Raw genomic sequence first — 22,496 nt, 5'->3', positions numbered from 1 at the left:
GATGTATTCACAGTAATTCAGATTTAGGTCTCACTCAACAATAAACCCAATTCTACAAAACAAACACAATGATCATGTTAAAGAAAATCATGCTGTTATTCCTATTTCAAATGACAAATTACTATACAACATACAAGCAAGAGAATATACCTATATCAATAGACTTCATTCCCTTAAGTTCTGGGGACAGTAAACTAATTAATTGTATTAATGAAATGAACTATTACATCATTCGTTGTTGCATATTGTTTATAATTTTTCCAAGAGGTGTGATGAGTGGAGGAACTTGAAAGTATTATCAAATGTATTAAAGTAGTAAGTAGCTTAAAAATAAAATTGAAAAGCATTTATAAATATTATAGTAATGAGCTTCAGGAAGTATCAATTGACAATAGGTACACTGACTAAAAATTCCTAAATCTCTTTGTAAATATCTACTTAATTTATTTTTTTAAAAAAATGCAGACACATAAGTAAACATTCTTATTAAAAGTCAACATATGGATATAATTAATCATACATCTGCAATAAACATTAAGTGATATCAAATAAGTATTTCAAAGAACTGAATTTTACTTTGTGTTTCTGTTAACATAGAACTTCAAACCATGATCCTTATGAAAAATCATTTTTTGAAGTACTATATTCTTTATAAATAAGAGTGACAAGAAGAGCTTAAAATAAAGTAGACCGTTCAGATCTCTTCACAGATAGCTTCATAAAATCACCCAGAAAATCCCTATCATAAATGTCTTCTGTATTTTAACTGCTGAAAGTAAAAACTGTGACTCTCATTAGTTTGCTTTGTTTTTTTCTTTTTGCTTTAGTATTGTTTTTCTAACATTCTTGAACAGAGCAGAATATTTTATAGCAAATAGCTATTAATATAATTGTTAGCCAATATCTCAACCTAGTTAAAAATCATGCTACAATAAAATGTATGAAAAGGAAGTGTTTCATCTATCTCTTCAAATTCTCAGCTATCCCAGCTGTTCAACATACATACAAGGTAGCTTCATGGGGTTTTAAAAATCATGCATTTAGTGTAATCATTAAAATACTGTAAAGAAATATCCCAGATACCATTAATTTAATTTGCATGTAATGCACTGGGTAGGAAGTGTTTTTAAATTGTCCTTTGAACCTAAAATTTTTAATTTTTTCCTATTTCTTCTTATGCTTTTGTATAAATTCTTTGCATAGAACCCAGCTCTAGTTTCAAGAACTAAACCAGATGTCTTTGCTTTCTGAAAATCTTAGAAAACCTGTAATTTGCTAATTGAAGAAATTCACAATATTTTACATGCTTAAATGTCTTTAACATATAATTATGCAAGTAAATAGGAAGAAAAAGCAATGCAATGAACCCAGTTTGGCACCCTTCACATTGCTGTATTTTTTTTTCTTTCCATTAAAAGAAAAGAATGACAAATTAAGGCATTTTTTTTTTTGGGTAACAAAAACCTAACTACTTGAATATTTAATGTTATTACCTCACTTTAAACTAAATAGAAAACCTAACATATTTAATTTATGCATCACACAACATAATTAGTCGACTGTGTGGAAAATTAGATCAAAATCTTTTGAGTGAATTTACATAAATTCACAGAATACCTTTGTCATTGTAGCTTAATAAGTAATTTGATTTCTGGAGAAGTATCCAACTATTCTTTATTATGAAACTGTTATTTTTTTATAATTATTTTATGAATCTCCATGTGAATGTGACATATGCTCACATATTCATGTTTCAGTACATGCATATGCTTGTATTTCTCAGTGAAAGAAGTAAATCTATTGTCCTGTTCTCTCTTTTTCTTCCTTCTAATATGAGACAGGATCAGTTGCTGAGCTAGGCACTTGATCAGGCATTCCGGGGATCTTTCTGCTTTCACTGTCTCCATCACTGATGCTACTGGTGATGATGAGGATGTCTAGGTTCTTAAGTGAGCTTGGGATCCAAACTGAAATTTTAAATTCTATTTAGAAAGCACTCATACATCCCGAGCCACTTCTCCAGTCCAGTTATTTAAAATTAAGAATCAATAGCCTTATAATTAGACAACTTAAAATTATACTGTATTTCAGATTTGTTCTGTCATTGATCAGAACAATGAGAATTGAGGAAGGATATGCACGAAACCACATATTTATGTGCATGTGTCTGTATGTACATTATTCAACAAAAGCTGGAAAATATGCAGATTTTCTAAAAGTTTAACATATTTATACTTCACCTTAATTCTTAAAACTTTAAAATCTACCATTCTACAACAGAAAGACTATGATGTAATTTTATATATTTCTGCTTTTCTTAATCTTTATTGGCTTTGGAATTAATTTTACAGTCTATTCAAGTTAAACATCACCTGTATAATTCATGCATAATTGGCAAATTCACTATGAAAATAATAATGCACCTCTCAGTGCAAATGATCAATTGTTTGAGAAACTCTGCTTCCATTATTAGTTAAATATATGTCAATTAAGGTTTCCTATTTGATAGAAACAAATGATTAACTCCTATGTTTCCATTTACAAGAACAAGAGGTGTAGATGAGAGTTTGAAGGCAGGAATGACAAAAGGGAAATAATACAATTGTATTACAATGTCAAAAAGGCATACTCTTAAAACGAAAATGTCAGCTAAAAATGTATTCATCATTAACACAAATATTTTTAGTGGTTGGGTTCCTTTAACCAACATTATCTATTGTATCATCTATAATGTATAGACCAAGGAACATCACAGAAAAGTGAGCAGAATAGTTGCAGCAGCCAAAGAAAGCAGGAATTATCTTGTACCATCTAGACATGAAATCAAAGCATCTGTGAAATCTCAAGAATATTGGTACCTAAGTTCTGACAGCTACAGCAGTAGTAGGCATATAAATATTGATGAGGGAACGCTTGTGGTGCTCTATCACTAGGTGAAAAAATACATGCAATTAACTGCTAAGAAAAGGGAAATTAATCTTCCCAAAGGATGAGCTTCCTGGTTGATTAAACCCATAATAATGGATCAGCCCTAAGAATACATACATACAGGTAATCTGAGTAGACTCAGAATACCCATTTATGTATGTCTTTATGTATATATATGTATGCGTATGTGTATGTATATATGTAATATAAATGGTTAAAGAAGGGGAAATTAATTTTGGATGAGGAAACAGACATACAGGAAATAGGAGTAAGAAGTAAAGAGAACATGAAGAAATTACAGTTTCGCTAAAAAACAGAAGTAGTTATCTGACATCAATGGGAGATTTGGCCTTTGGTCTCATGGGAATTTGATGCCCCAACGTAGGGCGATGCTAGAACACGGAGGTGATAGTGGGTGAGTGGACGGAGGAGCACCCTACTAGAAAAAAAGGGGAGGGGGCAAATGGGATGGGAGGCTATGGAGGGATAACCAGAAAGGGGATATCATTTGAAATAAAAATGAATAAAATCATTAATAAAAAAATAAATTAAAACAACACAATTTTGTAGTTTCTGCAAAAAAGGTATTCAAATTTATTGTATATAGTTCAACTGAAGCATTTTATGTGTGTATGTGTGTGTGTATATACATCATATACATATACATATATATTTATATATAGTCTCTATATTCTATTTTGACTATATATCATACATGTATATAGCATATGATTTTATATACTCTATATATTATTTATGCTCTATAAATGTGTATCATATGTCATCTAGATAACTGTTAAAGGTAATCCTGACTAGCTTCACCCCAAATTTTAGCTGCTTTCCTGCCTGAATTTAATTATAATTTAGTTTGGAAAGAAAGTTTTGGTAGACATACTATGACTCAAATTGTTCCACTCTACAAATGCTAAGGTTAACTTACGATTTGGAACTCTATCAATATGCAAAGAAAATTGATATGAAAAATTATTAGACAAAACGCTTCTAAAAATTAAGTTTTATTTGGATGAAAATGAAAATAAAGGTTGACCTTTTAATTCTAAAAGTGATTAATTTTTAAGCACATTTTTATTCTCTTTTCAAATCATAATACAATTACATCATTTTCTCTTCCCTTTCCTCTCTAAAAACATTTCTATTTACCTCCTGTTTTCTTTAAAATTATTGAACATTTTTTTATTGTTTAGTTTCTCTCTCTCTTTCTCTCTCTCGTTGTCTGTCTCTCTGCCTGCCTGCCTGTCTGACTGTGTGTGTGTGTTTGTATGTAGCTCAACAGTAATCATATAATTTGTGAAGTGCTAACATCTTTTCCTAAATTAAAAGCCAATGATATTTCATGCCTCCTACGGTTTTACTTTGTTTCATTTCTCAAAAAGCAATACTATGTGTTTACAACAAAATGGTGACAAATTGATTAATATCTTTGTAAGAAAATAAATAAAAGTCTAATATGTAAAATTACTTACTGAAAAAAATCTTTAGGACAAAGTTAAGGACATTCTATTACATTAAAGAGTTTAAAGAATAATATTTTATCCATTCATTTTCAAAATCAGTCACAGTAATGTAGAGTAGGAGTGACATCAACATATCCATAACTACCACACTGGATTTTAGAATATTATTCTGTAATTAGGACTACTTGGTAAATAACAATCAATTAATTAGATTGTTTGCACATTTATCAAACAAAACATATACAGTGCAACATTCCTTTTTTCTGCATGAATGGTTAAAATCATGTAATACTTGAGAGATATTCTCATTAATGTGAATTTAAGTATTACATCTTTTTGTTTATCTACTGAACCTTTACCATGATCATACAATATTTTTGTGAAAATAAATGTCCTACAATACTAGAATTGTTCTATATTGACTCATTGCTTTTTGTAAAACCTATTATGTCAATGACATGGGATGTAAGATTGTACCAGGTATTTCAGAGAAAGGTATAGTTTATTTATCTTTGGGAATTGTATATCGGTATTAAATTCTATCGTTTTTATGACACAGATCAAATTAAACTGAGATGATTCTATATTATAAAAGAAAATATGTACATTATATATACATTTTCACATAAATTATCATGTTTGCAGAAAGGTTAATAAATGCTAATCTCTACAAAAATAAACCGAACTTGAAGATTAGAAGAAATCTTAGTAGTAAAATCAGTAAGAGAATGTCTCCACACATCAACGTATTCTGTAGGCACTAGATATAACTGATATAAGGAAATTGTAACTCTGTCAGTGTGGATTTATTTGACATTAATGATCACCCAAGAATTTTATGGAAGACTTAATGATTCCCACAAAACTGTTAAGTTTAGGATTTGCAGGCAAATCTCATTGGCTTCTGGTGTTTCAGCTCACAGAGAGTGTTTTATCCTCTCATAATGATCAGAGGCATCCAAACAGAAAACGTAAAAGAGTAATAAATTTTTACGTGCACACTAATCATGGTGGCCATAAGGAATTCAGCTCAAAAACCTGTACGTAGGTCATTATATAATTAAAGTGTGTATTTATTGGTGAGCACTTAAATAAACACATGTGCCACAGTTTATAAACGTTGACTGCTGAGATTCAATCCTTTGATTTCAAAATGAATCATTTATTTTGATATGTAAATATTATATAGGTTTGAAACTTTCAGTATGCCAGGTAAGAGATGTTTAGTATGTTAGAAATACAAATTGTGTTAGGAGACATTAATTTTGTGTTTTGAGATAAGCAATAACATGTTCAGGCCTGCCTGTCACTTTTAGTGTAGATTAGACTGAACTAGAACCCGTAGATATCCATGTGATTCCATCTCCTGAGTGCTACGGTTACAGGTCATCACTTCTATAACCAGGCATGAAATAGCTATTTTAGCATACAGTTCATAAGTTTTATTCATTTTTAATTTATCAAGATATTTACTGGTATAATTGTGAACTCTAAAGGAATGCACAGTGCATAAAACTATATTTACCTGTACATTACGTTGGGTATTTTTCTGACAATGAAATAGTGAAAAGATTAATTAGATGATTGAAGTAATTAGGTTCAATAGATAAGTTACTGTTTTATTAGAGATCTGCTTATCCATTCACAATGAGATCCAATTTCATTAGTAGGAAGACCTTCACCTACTAGTAAGTCCTAAATGACACAACGTTATTATATTTGACAGGTAATTCCTTAACAGCCCAGAAATTACAAGAAATATGTGAGAAAGAATACAATGGGACATATATGTGTACATATATATAAAACAATCAATGGATAAGAATGAAAATTTTCATTTATAAACTTCAAAATATGCTGATATGTTTTAAAAACATGACTAAAGCGTTTGTTTGTGAGGCGTTGGGCTGTGAGGGGCAGCTGGGTACCTGGTCAAGCACAAGCTTTAAACTCTGGTGACTCTCAGGCATGGTAGGAGTTTCACCATGCTCCTGGGCTTCTGGCTCCTTTCACATAGATACAGGCCCCCCCACATCCTACTGCAAAGAGGTTTGTGGCCATCAGTCATGTAACAGCAGCACCCCAGGCCCTCCCACATGTAGATAAGGTATTCCCCAAGCTCTCAGACCAAACCAATCGGAAGTACTTGCTGCCAGACCCTAACCGACCCCAAAACTCTATATAAGAATCCGATCCAGAAGGAATAAAGGTGTGTGAGAATTATTCTGTCATCTGAGAGCTTCTGTTATAAGAGCTGTAACACTGATACTTGGGAAGAGATCTGCTCTCCTGAAATGCCATCAAGAGCTTCCCTGCATTCCTTTCTGGCTCCTTGGCCTCTCACCAGCTCATCCAGGCCAGACTCAAGGCAGAGCAAGGGGTGAAAGTCTTGGAGCAACTGAGGCAGCGACAACGAGATAGAGTTGGGGCAGCTGCAGCAGTGGAGGCAGCAGAGGCCATTCCCCGTCCCTGCTCGCACTCACTCCCTTTTTCCTGAAACATTGCACCTGGCCTGGCCAGAGATCTCTATGGAAAGCCTCCAGCACACAGACCTGCGTTTATTTATCATTTTAAGTAGATTTTAAAATTAAATTCTTCTGTATATTGTTAGCCAAATTTTAACTGACTTAATTGAAAATTTTATCATAATCGTAGGTTCTCCGGACTGCACAGATATTTCTCTTCTCCGAAGAAGGTGACTACTTTGCCAAGTAGAAATCATCTCTTCAATCATTATAATTAAGGCTTTAATGGAAATGGCATTGAAAAGTAACTTAAAATAAACAAAGCTAAATGTAAATGTTCAGGCATTCTTTTATTTTATGTTACTTGATTTTAATACTTCTAATAGCTTTTAAAATTATTATTACTTGTATTTTTTGCACACCAACCCTTGCCATCCTCCCCACAACCCCTCCCACAGTTCTTCATCCTATTCTCCCTCCCCCATTCCCTATCTCCAAGAGGATATCAATTTGAACTATTGACTGTGTCTTTTGTCTTACAGAAGTCTTTTTAGTTTCATGAGATCTCATTTATCAATTTGATCTTAGAGCCTGAACCATTGGAGTTCTGTTCAGGAAATTTCACCTCGTGCCAATGAGGTCCTGGCTCTTTCCCACTTTCTCTTCTATTAGATTCAGTGGATCTAGTTTTATGTTGAGGTCCTTGATGCACTTGGACTTAAACTTTGTGCAACGTGACAAATATTTTCATTCTTTCTACATACAGACTGCCAGTAAGACCAGCACCACTTATTGAAGTTGCTTTCTTTTTTCCATTGTATATTTTTGACTTGTCAAAGATCAAGTATCCATAAATGTGTGGGTTTATTTCTGGGTCTTCAGTTCTATTTCTTTGATCGACTTGTCTGTCTCTGTACCAATACTATGCAGATTTTGTCACTATTGTTTTACAACAATACTTTTTATTGTAGTACAACTTGAGGTCAGGGGTGGTATTTCCCCCAGAAGTTCTTTTATTGTTAATTGTCTTTGCTATCTTGGGTTTTATTTTGTTGTTGTCGTTGTTTTTGTTTTAGTTTGTTTGTTTTTCAGATGAAATTTATAATTTCTCTTTCCATGTTTCTGAAGTATTGTTTTGGAATTTTGATGGGGAATTCAATGAATCTGTAGATTGCTTTTGGTATCATGGCCATTTTTACTATGCTAATCCAACCAATCCATCAGCATGGAAAATATCTCCATTTTCTGGATTCTGATTTGATTTCTTTTTTAAGAAACTTGAAGTTCTTTTTATAGAGAGCTTTTACTTGTTTAGTTAGAGTTACTCCAAGATATTTTATATATTATTTGTGACAAATGTGAAGGATATTGTTTGCTTATTTTCTTTCTCAGACTTTTTATCATATGTATGAAGGAAGGCTACTGATTTGCTTGAGTTAATTTTATATCCAGCCACTTTGTTGAAGTTTTTTATCAGCTATCATATCATGAGCAAATAGGTTTTCTGTACAAGTTATTTTTTAATTCATCATGTATAGTTTGTAAAATTTAGCAATCAATAATGTATGTATATCTAAACCTTTTAAACATGATTTTAAGACTGATATGAGGAAAACTTCACAATACAGAGTGAAAAATATGTAAAATGTAAATTTTTAGCTGAATTCTACTTGAAAGTTTATGTTTGAACTTAAATTTATTTCAGACATATATGCATCCAACAAGTAGTATATAGGAAGATGCTTGTGTTTGATACAAATAGTGCATGAATAAAACTATCACATTATACCTTAGAAGAGCAAGCAAGTTTGACAAAATAATAAAACATTAACTAAATAACATTCAACAGGAAGCTGTCATAATTTTTCTTCTAATTGTACCTTATAAAATATTATTATATAATATATTTTTCAAATATTTTACTTAAAATGTTTTGTCAAAAGAAGAATTGTGAAAATTAATGCACTAACAAACATATATTCAAAAATATAAATCTATGGTTTTGTAAATAAAGCTCTGATGTAAAGTAATATTTAATACCTTCTGGAGACATCTCAGGTACAATGGCCTCATAAGGTTCATCTAGGAATCTGGGTTCATTGTCATTGATATCCGAAACTCTGATGACAAACTCAGACTCAGGTTCCACAGCCTTCCCATTAGTGGTGTCTATTACCTGAGCTCTCAGAATGTAGAGGGATTGTTCCTCTCTGTCAAGCTTCTGTATGGCAAATATGTCACCTGTTCTTTCATCAATGCTAAAGCTTCCAGCACCAGTCTCAAGTAACTTGTACTGGAAAGAGTTGTTTCCATTGTCTAATTCAGATCTTAGCTGCAAGGGTAAACATAGACAAGTGAGTTTTCAGACATATAGAAAATTCAATGCAGAATGCACAGTTTTTAAAAATACTAATCAGTATCAAGTGAATTTTCAAGTAAATGATTCTATATAATTTGTTTTTGAAATTTTTATGCTCTGGCTATCCTAGAGCTCATTATGTAAACCAGGTGGCCTCAAACTTGGAGATTCACTTGCTTCTGCATCCAAAATACTGGGATGAAAAGTGTGTACCACCACAATCCGGCTTGTATTCTTCATTATATCATCCAATGTAAAATATTAACATCAGATATATATGCATGTCAGGCAGTGGAGATGTTCATGATTTCCAATACAATGAAATATCAAAACTTTATTGTTTAAAAATGAGTCTAATTAGAAATTTGGTGAACATAAAATATTAATTGTATTAAACTCAACTAGTTCAAATATTTTTAGTAAAGACATGATCTCACACATCTATATTAATTTAAGACATGCAGAAATATAAGAAAGCTATCATCTAGATTTACTTAAACACTAGACTTTTCTGGTTAGACTGAAAATACATAGAAGATACAGATACATAAGGATATTTAAAGAGAGAATAAGTCTATCAACAACATATTTATGGCCTTTCTGAAATCTACAAAGCATTAAAAACAAAATCATTATAGCTACTATCATTATGATCATTGTATTTTTAAAGGTATCTATTCTCTTTTTCTGTTTGCATGTGTATGCAAGTGTGCATATGTGTGTAGATTTTTTCATCATGTTTGTATGTAGACCACCAGATAAGAATGGGTGGAAGTCAGTTATCCCCTTAGAACTCAGGTTGTTAGGCTTCAAGGCTCCCTCATTTACTCACTGTTCATTCTTACCTGCTTTAATAATTCCTTTTTATAGTGCAAGGAATAGCAAAAATAAATTAGACTTCTTATTGTTACATGGATTTTGAGTACGTTTAATACTTAGACAATAATCAATAAAGGTCCGTATTTTATTTACTGAGAAAAACTATATTACAAACATTTAAATCTCAAGGGGCTGAGGAGTACTTGCCTAGTATACAAACAACCCACAGTTTACTCACCAGCACCACTTAAATGATGAACAGTGGTAGAGGCTTCAAATTATAGAAGAGTACCAACAAGAAGTTCAAAAGTTCAAGATCATTCTGTTCTACCTACCACTTACAAGAATAGATTATCTATAGATATAATCTCAAAGGGATAAAGCTAAACAGAAAGAAAAAGAAAGAAAGAGACAGAAAGATCAAGACAGAGAGACACAGACAGAGACAGGAAAGTTAAAACCTTAAAATTAAGCAACTCATTTAAGAAATGTAAACTTATCCACCCCATTCTAACTTCTCATATGTGCATATTTCCTTATATTTATACTGTCATTCTGTTCAAACCAACTTTGTCATCATCTATACTGTTGATGGTCCCCTTCAATTACTGGAGGTCAGGCCTCTATCCTCTATCTAATACTGCCTTCGCAAGTTTAGAATTGCCACAGCCCTTCTATACTTAGAGAAGGGAGGAGATGTCAGGGGCAGCCCTGATTACACACTGAAGGCCTAAAATCAGCCCTAGGCCTAAAAACAGCAATAGGCCTGTCATACATGTATACTAACACCAAGTCTTAGGTCTCTGTGGAAAAACATTGAAACAGATGGCTATAAGCTATTGTAAACAGGCAGCTTTTGTGGAAATTTACCAGCCCGAGTAGTCATAGACCTTGTAAATAGGTAGCCTTGGCAGACAATACCAACTTAAATAAGGACAAGTGAGTCATAGGCAGAGTCATAGTGACCTGTCCCCTGAACCTTCACCCAGCCGATACCCGGTTCTGAAGATATCTGTATTCCCCCTGAACAACCACACTCCAGTGACATTCCCTTTCCCACATACTGCCTTTCTGTGTTTATAACCCCTGTGTGAATGAATTACAATTTGAGAAAAAAATAAATAAATTATTAAAAAAAAAGAAGGGTGTAAATGGCAAAATTAACAAGAATGGGCAAATGAAAACTGGGGTTATCCAAAAGTTAATAGAAATTGAACAAAGAGAATACCTCCAAGAGATGCAGGGAGCTAAGTTTATCAATTGTGTCTAGAAAGGTCAATGGCAGACACTGTAAAAACAATGCTTTCAAACAAAATCATTTGGTCTTTCACTTTTTGTCTTTCAATATATGTAATTTGTTCTTTAACTTGTTCACTGAAGTTCTGTTAGGATTTTTGTTGTTCTTGTTGTTTATTTGTTTTTGTGCTGAAAATTGAACCCAGGACCTTGTACATCTATTTAATGGATAAATAAAGAAAATGGATAGAAAAAAAAATTGTATGTAACATAAAGTGACCTTTTGACACAACAAAACGGTTTGGATGATATCTCATACATAAATTATTTTACACTAAGATGTCACTACTTTCTATCTGAAACATGTTAGCATTATGGAGCATATGTCTGTCCCAGGGTCACCATTTATGAATATGTTCTTTTTTGAATAAGAATTTCATGGAAAGGCATTCATTCAGGAAGCACAATTTACAGTGATTGCAATGGTAAGAGTTGTAAGCTATTGTTCTGGTCTAATTCCTTGTTGTACGTGATCATGGATACAACCAGACTATAGCTTAAACTAAAAATTTATTGTTTTAATAATAAGATAAAATATCATTTCTAAATGATGAAACAGGGAAGCTACTATATAAACTCACTTTCTTGCTACATCTCTTAAACTGGACATAATTTTTTATAGAATGAAATGATTGGTATTTACTAAGTCATTGGCTAAGAAATTAGTAGAAATAAATTTACACATCAATGTATCAAATGACTAAATAAAATTTGAATATGTATTCAGTAATAGATGATAAGTGAAATTTAGAGACAAATAAATGTATTCCACACTTATTTGTGAAATGATTTTCAAAGCACATTGAGCTTAGTGTTTAAGGACAGTAGGGTACCCAAAATATTTTCTTGGCTGCTAGGTTTCCTCATTATGTCTCCAGACTCTACTTAAGGAAATTCCTGCCCATTGGTCATACAGGTATAGGATATACTTTATTTGGACAAAAATATTTACTCAAATAAGTATCTTTTGTTACGGTGGGAAGCTGATATCACTGCAAAATTTTACCAAATTGAACATAATGATTTACCCTACTTTATTAGTTATCAAATGTGAAGCATCCCTGCTATCACTTATCCTCAATGTGTTTTTCAGTTACAAGCACCAAGAATTGATTATTTTTTTTACTAAAACTTATTTACATATTCAATTAGCCATGTGGAATTATTTATAAAAAATCAAAATGATCTCATATTTAATTTTATAAAGTTAAAATAATAAGGTCTGCATGAATTGTCTTTTGCTCATTCAGAGGACTTCTGTTTAATTCTCAAAATCTACAAGGTGTATGCTCAAAGTCGTCTTTAACTATAGTTTCAAGGGATCCTATGATTTTCAGCATCCACAGGTATCAGGCATGCATGTGTTACACATTAAGACAGGCAAATATATCTGCATCTGTATCTAATTATATCTATATATGTCTATCACTTAAAAAATGGACTAAGAATACGCAGAACCAGTCATTTATGTGTGATAGCCATGTGTGCAGTTTGCCTGCAGCAAATCAAAGGAGCAGAGTAATACCATCTGTGGCTGGCACACACATACAGACATGGGAAAGTTTAAAAATCTATGGTTGAATATATATTTTATGGTTAGTATACGAAGCATGTTAGTGGATTTTGTGAACCAGAGTAACAAATATCATCTTGAGTGAGGTAACTTACACCAAAAAGGACATGCATGGTGTGTACTCACAAATAATTGGATATTAGCCAAAAACAAAACAAACAAACAAACAAACAAACAAACAAACAAAATACAGAATATCTAGGACACAATCCACAGAACTAAAAATGGTCAACAAGCAGAAGGGCTCAAGTGAGGACACATCAATTTCACTTGGGAGGGAGAAGAAAGCATCACAGGAGTTTGGGAGGGAGGGATGGTCCTGAGTGGGAAAGGCGACGGGGAGAGGAAGAGGGAATCATGATCAAGTATTGGATAGGAAAAAAGGACTTAAGCCCCGAGGGCCAGCAAAAAGAATGGAAACAGGTAACCTTGGGAAGTAGGAGGTTGGGGGACCCTCCAGAATGTACCAGATACCTGGGAGGTAAGAGAGTCTCAGGACTCAAAGAGAGGGGCCTTAGATGAAATGCCCTACATTAGGGAGAGGGAACTAATAGAGCCCACCTCCAGAAGGAAGATAGGGCATCAAGTGAGAAAGGGAATTGCTGTGGAAAAGTCAAAACTCTGACCCATAATTTTTCCTGTCTGAAAGAACTGCAGTGATGGAAATGGAGAGGAGCCTGAGGAAAAGAAGGTCTAGTGACAGGCCCAAAGTGGAATCCAGATCAAGGGGAGGTCCCAAGGCCTGACACTATTATTGAGGCTATGGAGTGTTCACAAAAAGGGACCTGTCATGACCACACTCCAGGAGACCTAACAAGCAGCCAAAAGAGTCACATGCAGATATTTGCACTCAACAAGTGAACAGAAGCTGCTGACCACTGTAGCTGAATTAGGGAAAGGCTGGAAGAAGCTGAGGAGGTGGTCCTAGCAGTTTCAATCAACCTGAATCCTGGAGATCTCTCAGACACTGAGTCACCAACCAGGCAGCATACACCAGCTGATATGAAGCCCTCAACACATATACAGCAGAGGGCTGCTGGGTCTGGATTCAGTCAGAGATGATGCCCCTAACCATTAAGAGACTGGCGGCCTCAGTGAGTGGGGAGGTCTGGTGGAGTAGGGACATTAAAGATGGAGGTGAGGTGGAGATATGAGATGTAGAGCAGTCAGAGGGTGGACTGGGAGGGGAGTACAATCTGAGTATAAAAAAAAAGATTAAATAAAATTTTAAAAATAGAAACAAAGTAAGTAAGTAAATTCTATGGGTTTCCAATTAAACTTTGCTACCAGTTAGTTAGCAGTTAATTTATTTCAGTACATCTATCCAGGGTGAGGAAAAAGTTATAAAGCAACATGTTACTGTAATTTCCTGTGTTTAAAGTAAAAAACTAATAACACAAACATCAAGTGTACTAATTGAAGAGGTTCTCATAAGAAAGTATTCTTTAAGTATAGTTCTCCAAAAAAAATAAAATAATCATTGTTTACACTTCAGCTTCACTAATGAAATGATGAGTGTAGGCTCTTGAAATTCCTGAGCCATTAAAATGGATTGAATTGTTATGCGTCATTTGAAATTAATGAGAGCATGTCAATAGCTCTTTAGCTTAGCTAAATATGATGCTAAGTACTGTTGATAAATAATATTTGACCGTGTGACTGCTTCGCTCCATTGTAACAAATAACGTTATTTCATTTTTAGATGCTGATAAGTGGAGTCAGCTTACTCATGAAAAAGATAGAAAGATAAGTTGGAAAACTAGACTTCCCTCTTTTAAGATTTGAATGAGTGTTCTCAAAATCAAGCTTACTATGCTTTTGCTTGTTTTATTTTCCCCTAAGGGATCCTTTAAATATGTGGAAACCATCAGACTTTCCAAACCCATTCACATCACACCTTTATAAAGCCAACTATTGTAACTCTTTAAGAAATTAAGTACCCGTCCGACATGTTGTATGGTATCCATTTCCTCTGGTACAACAAATTGGTTCCACACCCAGCCACGCTTAGCTCTCCCAGGAGATGGTACTACTCTCTGAGCCTTCTCAGCTTTCAAGGTCTCTGCAACTTTAAGGCAAGGCCATAGGAGAGTATTCAGCAACATCCAGTGTTTCAAGAAGCGGCGACTCATTCTGGTGTGTATTTGGATTCCAATTCTTATTCTAGAGAGGAACAGGACTGATTCAAACCAAATCTGTTTGTTTTTCAATACTCCTGTACAATCTTAAGTCCCCTGTATGGTTCCTAAAATGTGGGAAACAGAAAAAAATTACATTTAAAGAACATTTTTCCACATAACTACTAAAGACAGGTTACAACATTTGCAGCTGGAAATAAGGGAATAAAACAGACATATAATTTATCTCCTAATTAAGCTAGTTAACTGCATTTTGTAGCTAAGCAATGATCTGATTGTAATGCTATAAATTTTAGCTCAAGCACCATTTGTTTTAAACTGCACTCATGAATCTTCCTGAAGGTTGTAGTGATCCTTTAAAAATCTCCTTGATTGACAGCTGACATTGAGATAGAGCCAAGTAGTATTACCATTTAACTGGCTAACTTTCTCATATATTTCTAACTCTGAAAATGTCTGGCTAATGAATTAAAGCAAGAGTCAAGCAACGAGATAAAATAGTCCTCAACTTTGACTATCCTAAGATTTATCTTACAATTATTGAAGTTATATTTTACTAAATAAATAAAATACAAAATAATGTGTCCAATGAGAAACTTTATTTAATAATGATTAATCAATAAATTAATTAATAATAGTTTATTTAATGTGGGGAAAAATTAAAATGAATTTCACCATTATATCAAAGCTTAAAAATTTGTGTTGCATACTATTTAAAATGTGTGGGTGAGTATGTGTGTGTCTGTGTGCTATAGATCAAATCATGTACATGATAAACAATTAAACTGCTACTACTAACTAGAACAATAATAGATGATAGATAGATAGATCAGATAGATAGATAGATAGATGATAGATAGATGATAGATACATACACACATATATATATATATATATATATATATATATATATATATATATATACTTACATAGATTTTATAGCTATGATAGAAAGAATCATGATAGGTCATTGTCATTGGTGAATAAGATTTGGAACAAGTTTATCCTTTCAAGAATTACATTTCGTGCGATATGGAAAATTATCAAAGTAAAATATCACATTTGGATAAACCATTATTTCAATTAACTTTATATTCTGATTTTGTGTGTAAGTTGAATTTGTTTTTGTTTACTCTTTATAGAATTTAATGGTGTGTGTGTGTGGGGGGTGGGTGAATGTGGGTGTGAGAGAGAGAGAGAAAGAGAGAGAGAGAGAGAGACAGAGAGACAGAGAGAGACAGAAAGAGAGAGAGATGGAGAGGGAGAAAGAGAGAGAGAGAGAGAGAGAGAGAGAGAGAGAGAGAGAGAGAGAGAGAGAGAGAGAGAATGTGTAATATATTCATATGCCCATGTTGTTACATGCATATCCGTATCACTGCACACATGAGAAGTCAGTTACAATTTTTTTGGAGTTTATTATCTTTTTCAGTGTATTCTAGGAACAAATTCATGTTATCATGCTTCATGACAAGTTCTGCATGCTGAGACACTTTGCCATCGTCTACTTTTTTCCTACTATGAACAATTTATAAGAATAAATAAAGTAAATTTGTGTATATTATTAATACATGCCATTTTTAAAAGTCTGTGAGCTTTCAAAATTAAAATTTGCTAAGACTTCAGAATAATAGGATAAGGCTTTAGAGCAACCAAGTATGCATCCAGTGTTTGAATTTAAAATATTCAAGGATCTTTAAATCAGAATTTAAGTATATTTACATGGAGATTGTCATTGATATTTGTATACATTTCTTTTTGAACGTCTATTTTTTGCTATTTTATAGTAGTTTTATCCTATCTGTTTGATGAACAAAGATAACTTCATGCTATGATGTTTTCCATATTCTGAATTGCAATAGCTGTGTCCCTGTGGCTATATTTAATATATTTCTTTCCCATGCATATTTCATATAAATCCCAGAAGCTTAAGTAAATGTAACTAAGATTTTTCTCAAATAATTATGGTAAATTAACTCATTCTCATAAAGAAAACAACTAGTTTTCTATTTGTAAGAATAAGATGTTACAGAAAAACAGTATTGTATACTAATGGCATACTCTCTAGGAGAGAAGAAAGTAATAGAAAAAGAGGGAATAATGTAATGTGATGTGGTACTGGGACATATGCTCAAAGTTCATCATATATTTGTACAAAATAGCTTTATATAGTGCAGATTAAAAATTGGAAGCTTTCAACATAAGAGCATATAGTCTAAACATTTATTGTCAGACTATAGAGATTTGGTTAAGTTCCTTTTTGACATGGACCTAATGTTTTATTAAATTTCTCTATATTGAGTTGTTTTTGCTGTTATAAATATCATCTCAAATAGGCCACAGCTGTTTTTTTTGTCCTCCCTATTGTATGACATCTTGAGCTTGTACTCATTTAGATAACATTACCACCCACCACCTGTATTTTACTATGAGTATTGTGGTGGTCTATCTTTGATTATATTATTCATTTGTAGATTCATGTATTTTTCTGAGGAATAATTATTTAAGAGCTCTGTAGAGAATATAATTTCAAAATTTACCAAGTCTAATTATAGTTAAATAGTTCAGCAAAAGTTTTGTGGAACATGAAATAAACATAGAAACCTTAGAAAACAAAATCAATTTCACAAATTTTATAACTATAATACTTGTGAAAATCATAATGTCATGCATGTTGATCAGGGAACAATTGAAATCTCTGGCCTTAAAGACATATAACAGGCCAATCATACTGAAATGCAATGATAAAGCTCACACTATCAAGTTTTTTCTTTAAGAAGAAAACAATTGGCTGGCTCTGTGGGGAGGGGGAGCTGCGCCCTGGAGCGCTCTCTTCCACCTCCCAAACTGAGGCATTTATTTTGTAGTCCAGAAGAGTGGAGGGAAGCCCTTTTTAACATGGAGCACTGGGTATCAAGCAAATGCCATCTGTGTCAAGTGCCTGCATTCCCCATTAGGATTAAAATCCACAATCCTTATCCTTCTAGACACAAGCCATGCCAACATGCAGTCCTAAGGACAGGGGGAAGGCAATGCACTCTACTGATGAGTCTGGAGAAGAGGGGGGATGAGGGACTGTGGTTAGTGTTGCTTGGTTCAAAGTTGCCTCCTGATCAAGTACTGTAGCCACTTAGCCATCACCTCCTCATTGTCTTAGAATTGTCACAGTCTTCTATGATGCACCCAACTGTATGCTAAGCTTCCTACTTTTATGGTTTGAGTTGGGACAAGTAGTACATCTTTTGACAAACTGTAAGCAATTTGGTCTAGAGAGATCTAGATTCCCAATGTTTACATATGGCTGAAAGCCTGTTTGGTCCACATATGTGGCTGCTGTTGGCTTTTGATTTATAAGGCAATGGGTGCATAGGTACAGTTTAAGGCAGTGGTGACTGGAGAGGACCATGTTTGCAGGAAGCAATTACAGCATAAATAGAGCTCTGCGATTCTAAAAAAAAAAAAAAAAAAAAAGAAGAAAACAATTGTAGTATACAAATCTGTTTCAGTGTAATCAAACATGAGAAAAAAGTAACGGTTGAAAGGAGAAACTAATTACATGTTTTACATGTTTCTCAAAAAAACATACAATTAATTCCAGCAAATTTTATATGTGAGAAAGTAATAACGCATAATAAAACCAATAATTAGCACATTAGAGATGTGTTATTCATCAGCATGACTGCATTGGGTAAGCAGTAAGGAACTGCTCAAAGGAATGACATATAAACTCATACAAAGTAATGACTGGGAGAGAAATATTAGGGGTTGGGTTAAATTAAACAATATTTTCTTCATAAGAATTTTGGATCAATTTGTGGTTTGTGCAACAAAGTTATTGTTTTTGGACATATAGCAAATGAAAAACCATAATGCATAAGAATACTGACATAAAAGAGTCTTTGCCTGTTAAGTTCTTCTATTGCAGATCAAGTATCATAAGAGGAATTCAAGCAGAGTATGATGGCTAAGATTCAACAAGTCACTGGTCCAGCCAAACAAGAATGCAAAGAAGGCAAATGGTTCCAACCCCACAGTAAGAACCATATCAACTAACCAGACCACCCAGAGCTCCCAGAGACTAAACCATTAACCAAGAGCATACATGGAGGGGTCCATGACTCCAGCCCCATAGGTAGCAGAGGATGGACTTATCTGACATCAACGTGATAAGAGGCCCTTGGTTCTGTAAAGGCTCAATGCCCCAGTGTTGTGTGGATAAGTGGGTGGGTGAGCACCCTCATAGAAGGAGGGGGAAGGGAGATGGGCTAGGTTTTTTTCTGAGTGGAGGAGAAGAACTGGGAAAGTGGATAACATTTGAAATGTGAATAAATAAAATATCCAAGAAAAAAAGAAAAGCCTAGATGCAACATTAAAGATAAATGAAAATATATTAAGTAAATATAAATTGAGTTAAACTGTCTAAATCAAAGAGGATATACTACTAGTAGTACTGGCGGCTATGAACATATCTGACATTACTAATAGAACAACATGGCTTTAGAGTTTAGACAGAATGAATTTTGCCTGGATTTTCCTATAAGTCCGTAACATCTTGTGTTGTAATGGGAAAGGAAGCATCATTTTCTCTCTGTATAGCTAGAAAAATCCAGGACCTTAATAGGTTATTGCACAGTGATAGAAACTGTCAGATCCTGAACCTTAACTCTGTCTACTCCTTTCCTAGACATCTCTGCCTCCAATGGTAAAAATGGAAACAAAAGTCTGTGTGTACCCTGCTGTGTAAGTTAGCTTACAATTTAATTTGCTTTGACAATAGTCAAGTGTGACCTCAGTGTTCTTTAAAAGTATTTATTTGGACACATATAAAAGAAAACAATAACCTATGTTTGTGTACCCTTGAGTTGTTTGGGTTCCACCTGGTGGCATAGGGATATTTTGAGGTAACATCATGGCTTAGCAAATTAAATGTATCGTGACATAGTAAAAAATACTCACAATGTAACTCCCTGAAGCATTTCAGTTGAATAAGGAATATTATTTTATAGGATTATGCAAAAAATCATAGTTTATGATTTACCACATTTGTAGGACAGAAATTTTAATATGAAATTCATTGGATAAAAAAATGAAGACAGAGCAGGACATACCATGGCTTTCTAATGGAATCTTTTCCTTAAATCTTCCAGTTCCCAATCTATTTTCAGTTGATTGTTTTCTTTGGCTCATAAGCATCTTCAAGGCCAGCAACAGTATCATTAGCGCTCTCTTGGATCTATCCACAAATTACCTATTCTAGTTGTGTGAAATTTCTTTCTCCCTTTCTCTATTATCCACAGTAGAATATCTTATTGAATTTAAGTTTTTCTTTCTCAGTGATCCAAACAAATTCTTCTCTTATCCCATAATGGTGATATTTATGGATGCCAAAATTGTGACCTCAATAATTTTAGTACATACTATAGAGCCTACAAGATATAGGAAAATGGAAAGACTAGCCACAGAGTGAGGACAAATGTTTATAATTTATAACTATAAAAAAGGAAAGTATGAAGAATATTATAACATTTTTGAAATTCAATAGCAAATGTGTCTATAAAATGCAGTATAAGAAGTATCTGAACAAAATTTCATGAAAGTACCTATGACAGAAAAGTTACAAAATAACCATAATCAGGGGCTGTCCCTAAATCTGGTGCCTACCTGTGGATTCCATTCCAGTCAGTAACTGTTTTGCCTTCTCTCTCTGTCCTCTGTCCTCATTGAGAAAGGATGTGCCTAGCTCTGCAGAGACATAATACCCAGAGTAGGTCTCCATCTTCTCAGAGAAGAGGGAGGGGGGAATGGAAGATGAGGGACCAGGAAGAGGTCGTTTAGCAATTAGAATGTAAAGTGAATACCCAGGTGGAGAAATCTCCAGACAGCCCCTCCTTCAGTTTCTGTTCCACACTTTGTCTCCATATTTGCTCCCATGAGTATTTTGTTACTCCTTCTAACAAGAACCCAAACACCTACACTTTGGTTTTCCTTCTTTGGAGACTGCTCCACCTGGGTATCCATCCCATGTGCAGTCCTCATGGAAGCAGGAGGAAGAGGGATGGGATGGGGGTTCTGGGTTGAGGGGAATTAGGGTAAGGAGATAACATCTGAAATATAAATAAATTATCCAATTAAAAATAAATAAAGAAATAAAAAGAAAAAAGAATTTAAAATGAAGTAAATTAATTCATGGGAAACAATAATTGTTATCAAATCTTTCAGTAGTATTGCAAATTAAAGTATTACAAGACACTACTACAAATAGAATGGTAACAATTAATAAATCAACTCTTTTGAATTTAAAAGCTAATCACATCTCCTTTCCTGGTGCTGGTGATGAGATTATCTTGTCTGTTTAAAAAATAGTTTTGAACTTAATAATCTTGGAACATGTGTCTACTCCTTATATTTTATTTACTTGTCTATATATGTATGTTTGAGAAAGCGTCTCTCTATGTAGCCTTGCCTATCCTGGAGCTCAGTATATTGTCCAGGATGGCCCCTAACTCATAGTGTTCTACCTGTCCTTGCTTCTACAGTGCTGGAGTTAAAGTCATTTGACACCATGCCTGAACTGATGCATCAATTTACCTTGTAATAGCTACTAGTCTAAAATTATAACATTCATCTCAATTAAGAGTTTTAAATAGAAGTCCCACGCAAACTCATGATAGCAAAAGAGAAAGAAAGAAAGAAAGAAAGAAAGAAAGAAAAAAAGAAAGAAAGAAAGAAAGAAAGGAAGAAAGAAAGAAAGGAAAGAAGGAAGGAAGGAAGGAAAGAGAAAAAAAAGAAGAAAAGAAAAACACAAAGTGAATAACTTCTTTTGTTATCTTGGAATGCAATTCAACATTAAGGAAAGAAAAAATTATTTCTTTTTATTTTTTTAATTTAAAATAGATTCTTCCCTCATAAAACATCCCAAACATAGTCTCGCATCCCTACACTCCTTCTAGTCTCCCCTTTGATTCCTCTTCAGAAAAGACCAGGCCTCCAAGAGGCAACCCAACAAAACAAAAGATACTGTAAGTCAAAGGCCTTCATATTGAGGATAGACAAGGCAACCTAACAGGAGAAAAGAATACCAAGAGAAGACAAAAGAGGCAGAGATACTCCCTGTCACACTGTTAAGAGTCCCACAAAACCTCATGTTAACAGCCATAGCATATACACAGAGGGCCAAGCATAGTCCCTTTCTGACCATATGTTTGCTGTTGCAGTCTCCGTGAACCCATGTCTGCTTAGTTGGTTCAGTGAGCCTTGTTCTCTTGCTGTCCGCCATCTTCTCTGACTCCTCAACTCTTCCTTCCCCTCTTCCGTTGTGTTCCTTGATCCATTCCCTGGTCTCCAAGAGGAGGGGCCTTATGGAGCCCTCCAATTCAGACTTTCTGTATAATGTCTGGCTGTGGGTCTCTGCACCCACTTGCATCTATAGAAGGAGGGAGCCTCTCT

At 33.9% G+C, this 22,496-nt stretch overlaps 1 protein-coding gene across 4 annotated transcripts in view; it reads right to left on the bottom strand.

Annotated features, from left to right (window-relative positions):
* Cdh19 (cadherin 19) overlaps nt 1-22,496 on the bottom strand; it is a 95,510-nt gene that overhangs the window by 47,910 nt on the left and 25,104 nt on the right. For 2 of the 4 annotated variants that reach the window (XM_028775614.1, XM_028775616.1), the window contains exons 2-4: nt 20,712-20,792; nt 14,856-15,160; nt 8,909-9,200 (exon numbers count right to left, since the gene is read on the bottom strand). In XM_028775614.1, the coding sequence (XP_028631447.1) occupies nt 8,909-9,200; nt 14,856-15,047 (484 nt within the window). In that variant the 5' untranslated portion in view covers nt 15,048-15,160; nt 20,712-20,792. The remainder of the gene's footprint in view (nt 1-8,908; nt 9,201-14,855; nt 15,161-20,711; nt 20,793-22,496) is intronic. The other 2 variants (XM_028775617.1, XM_028775615.1) reach the window with 2 other exon arrangements.

This window comes from Grammomys surdaster, unplaced genomic scaffold (assembly GCF_004785775.1).
Source record: "Grammomys surdaster isolate TR1022 unplaced genomic scaffold, NIH_TR_1.0 257, whole genome shotgun sequence".
Classification (NCBI taxonomy): Eukaryota; Metazoa; Chordata; class Mammalia; order Rodentia; family Muridae; genus Grammomys; species Grammomys surdaster.
This window is presented reverse-complemented; position numbering and strand designations above follow the sequence as displayed.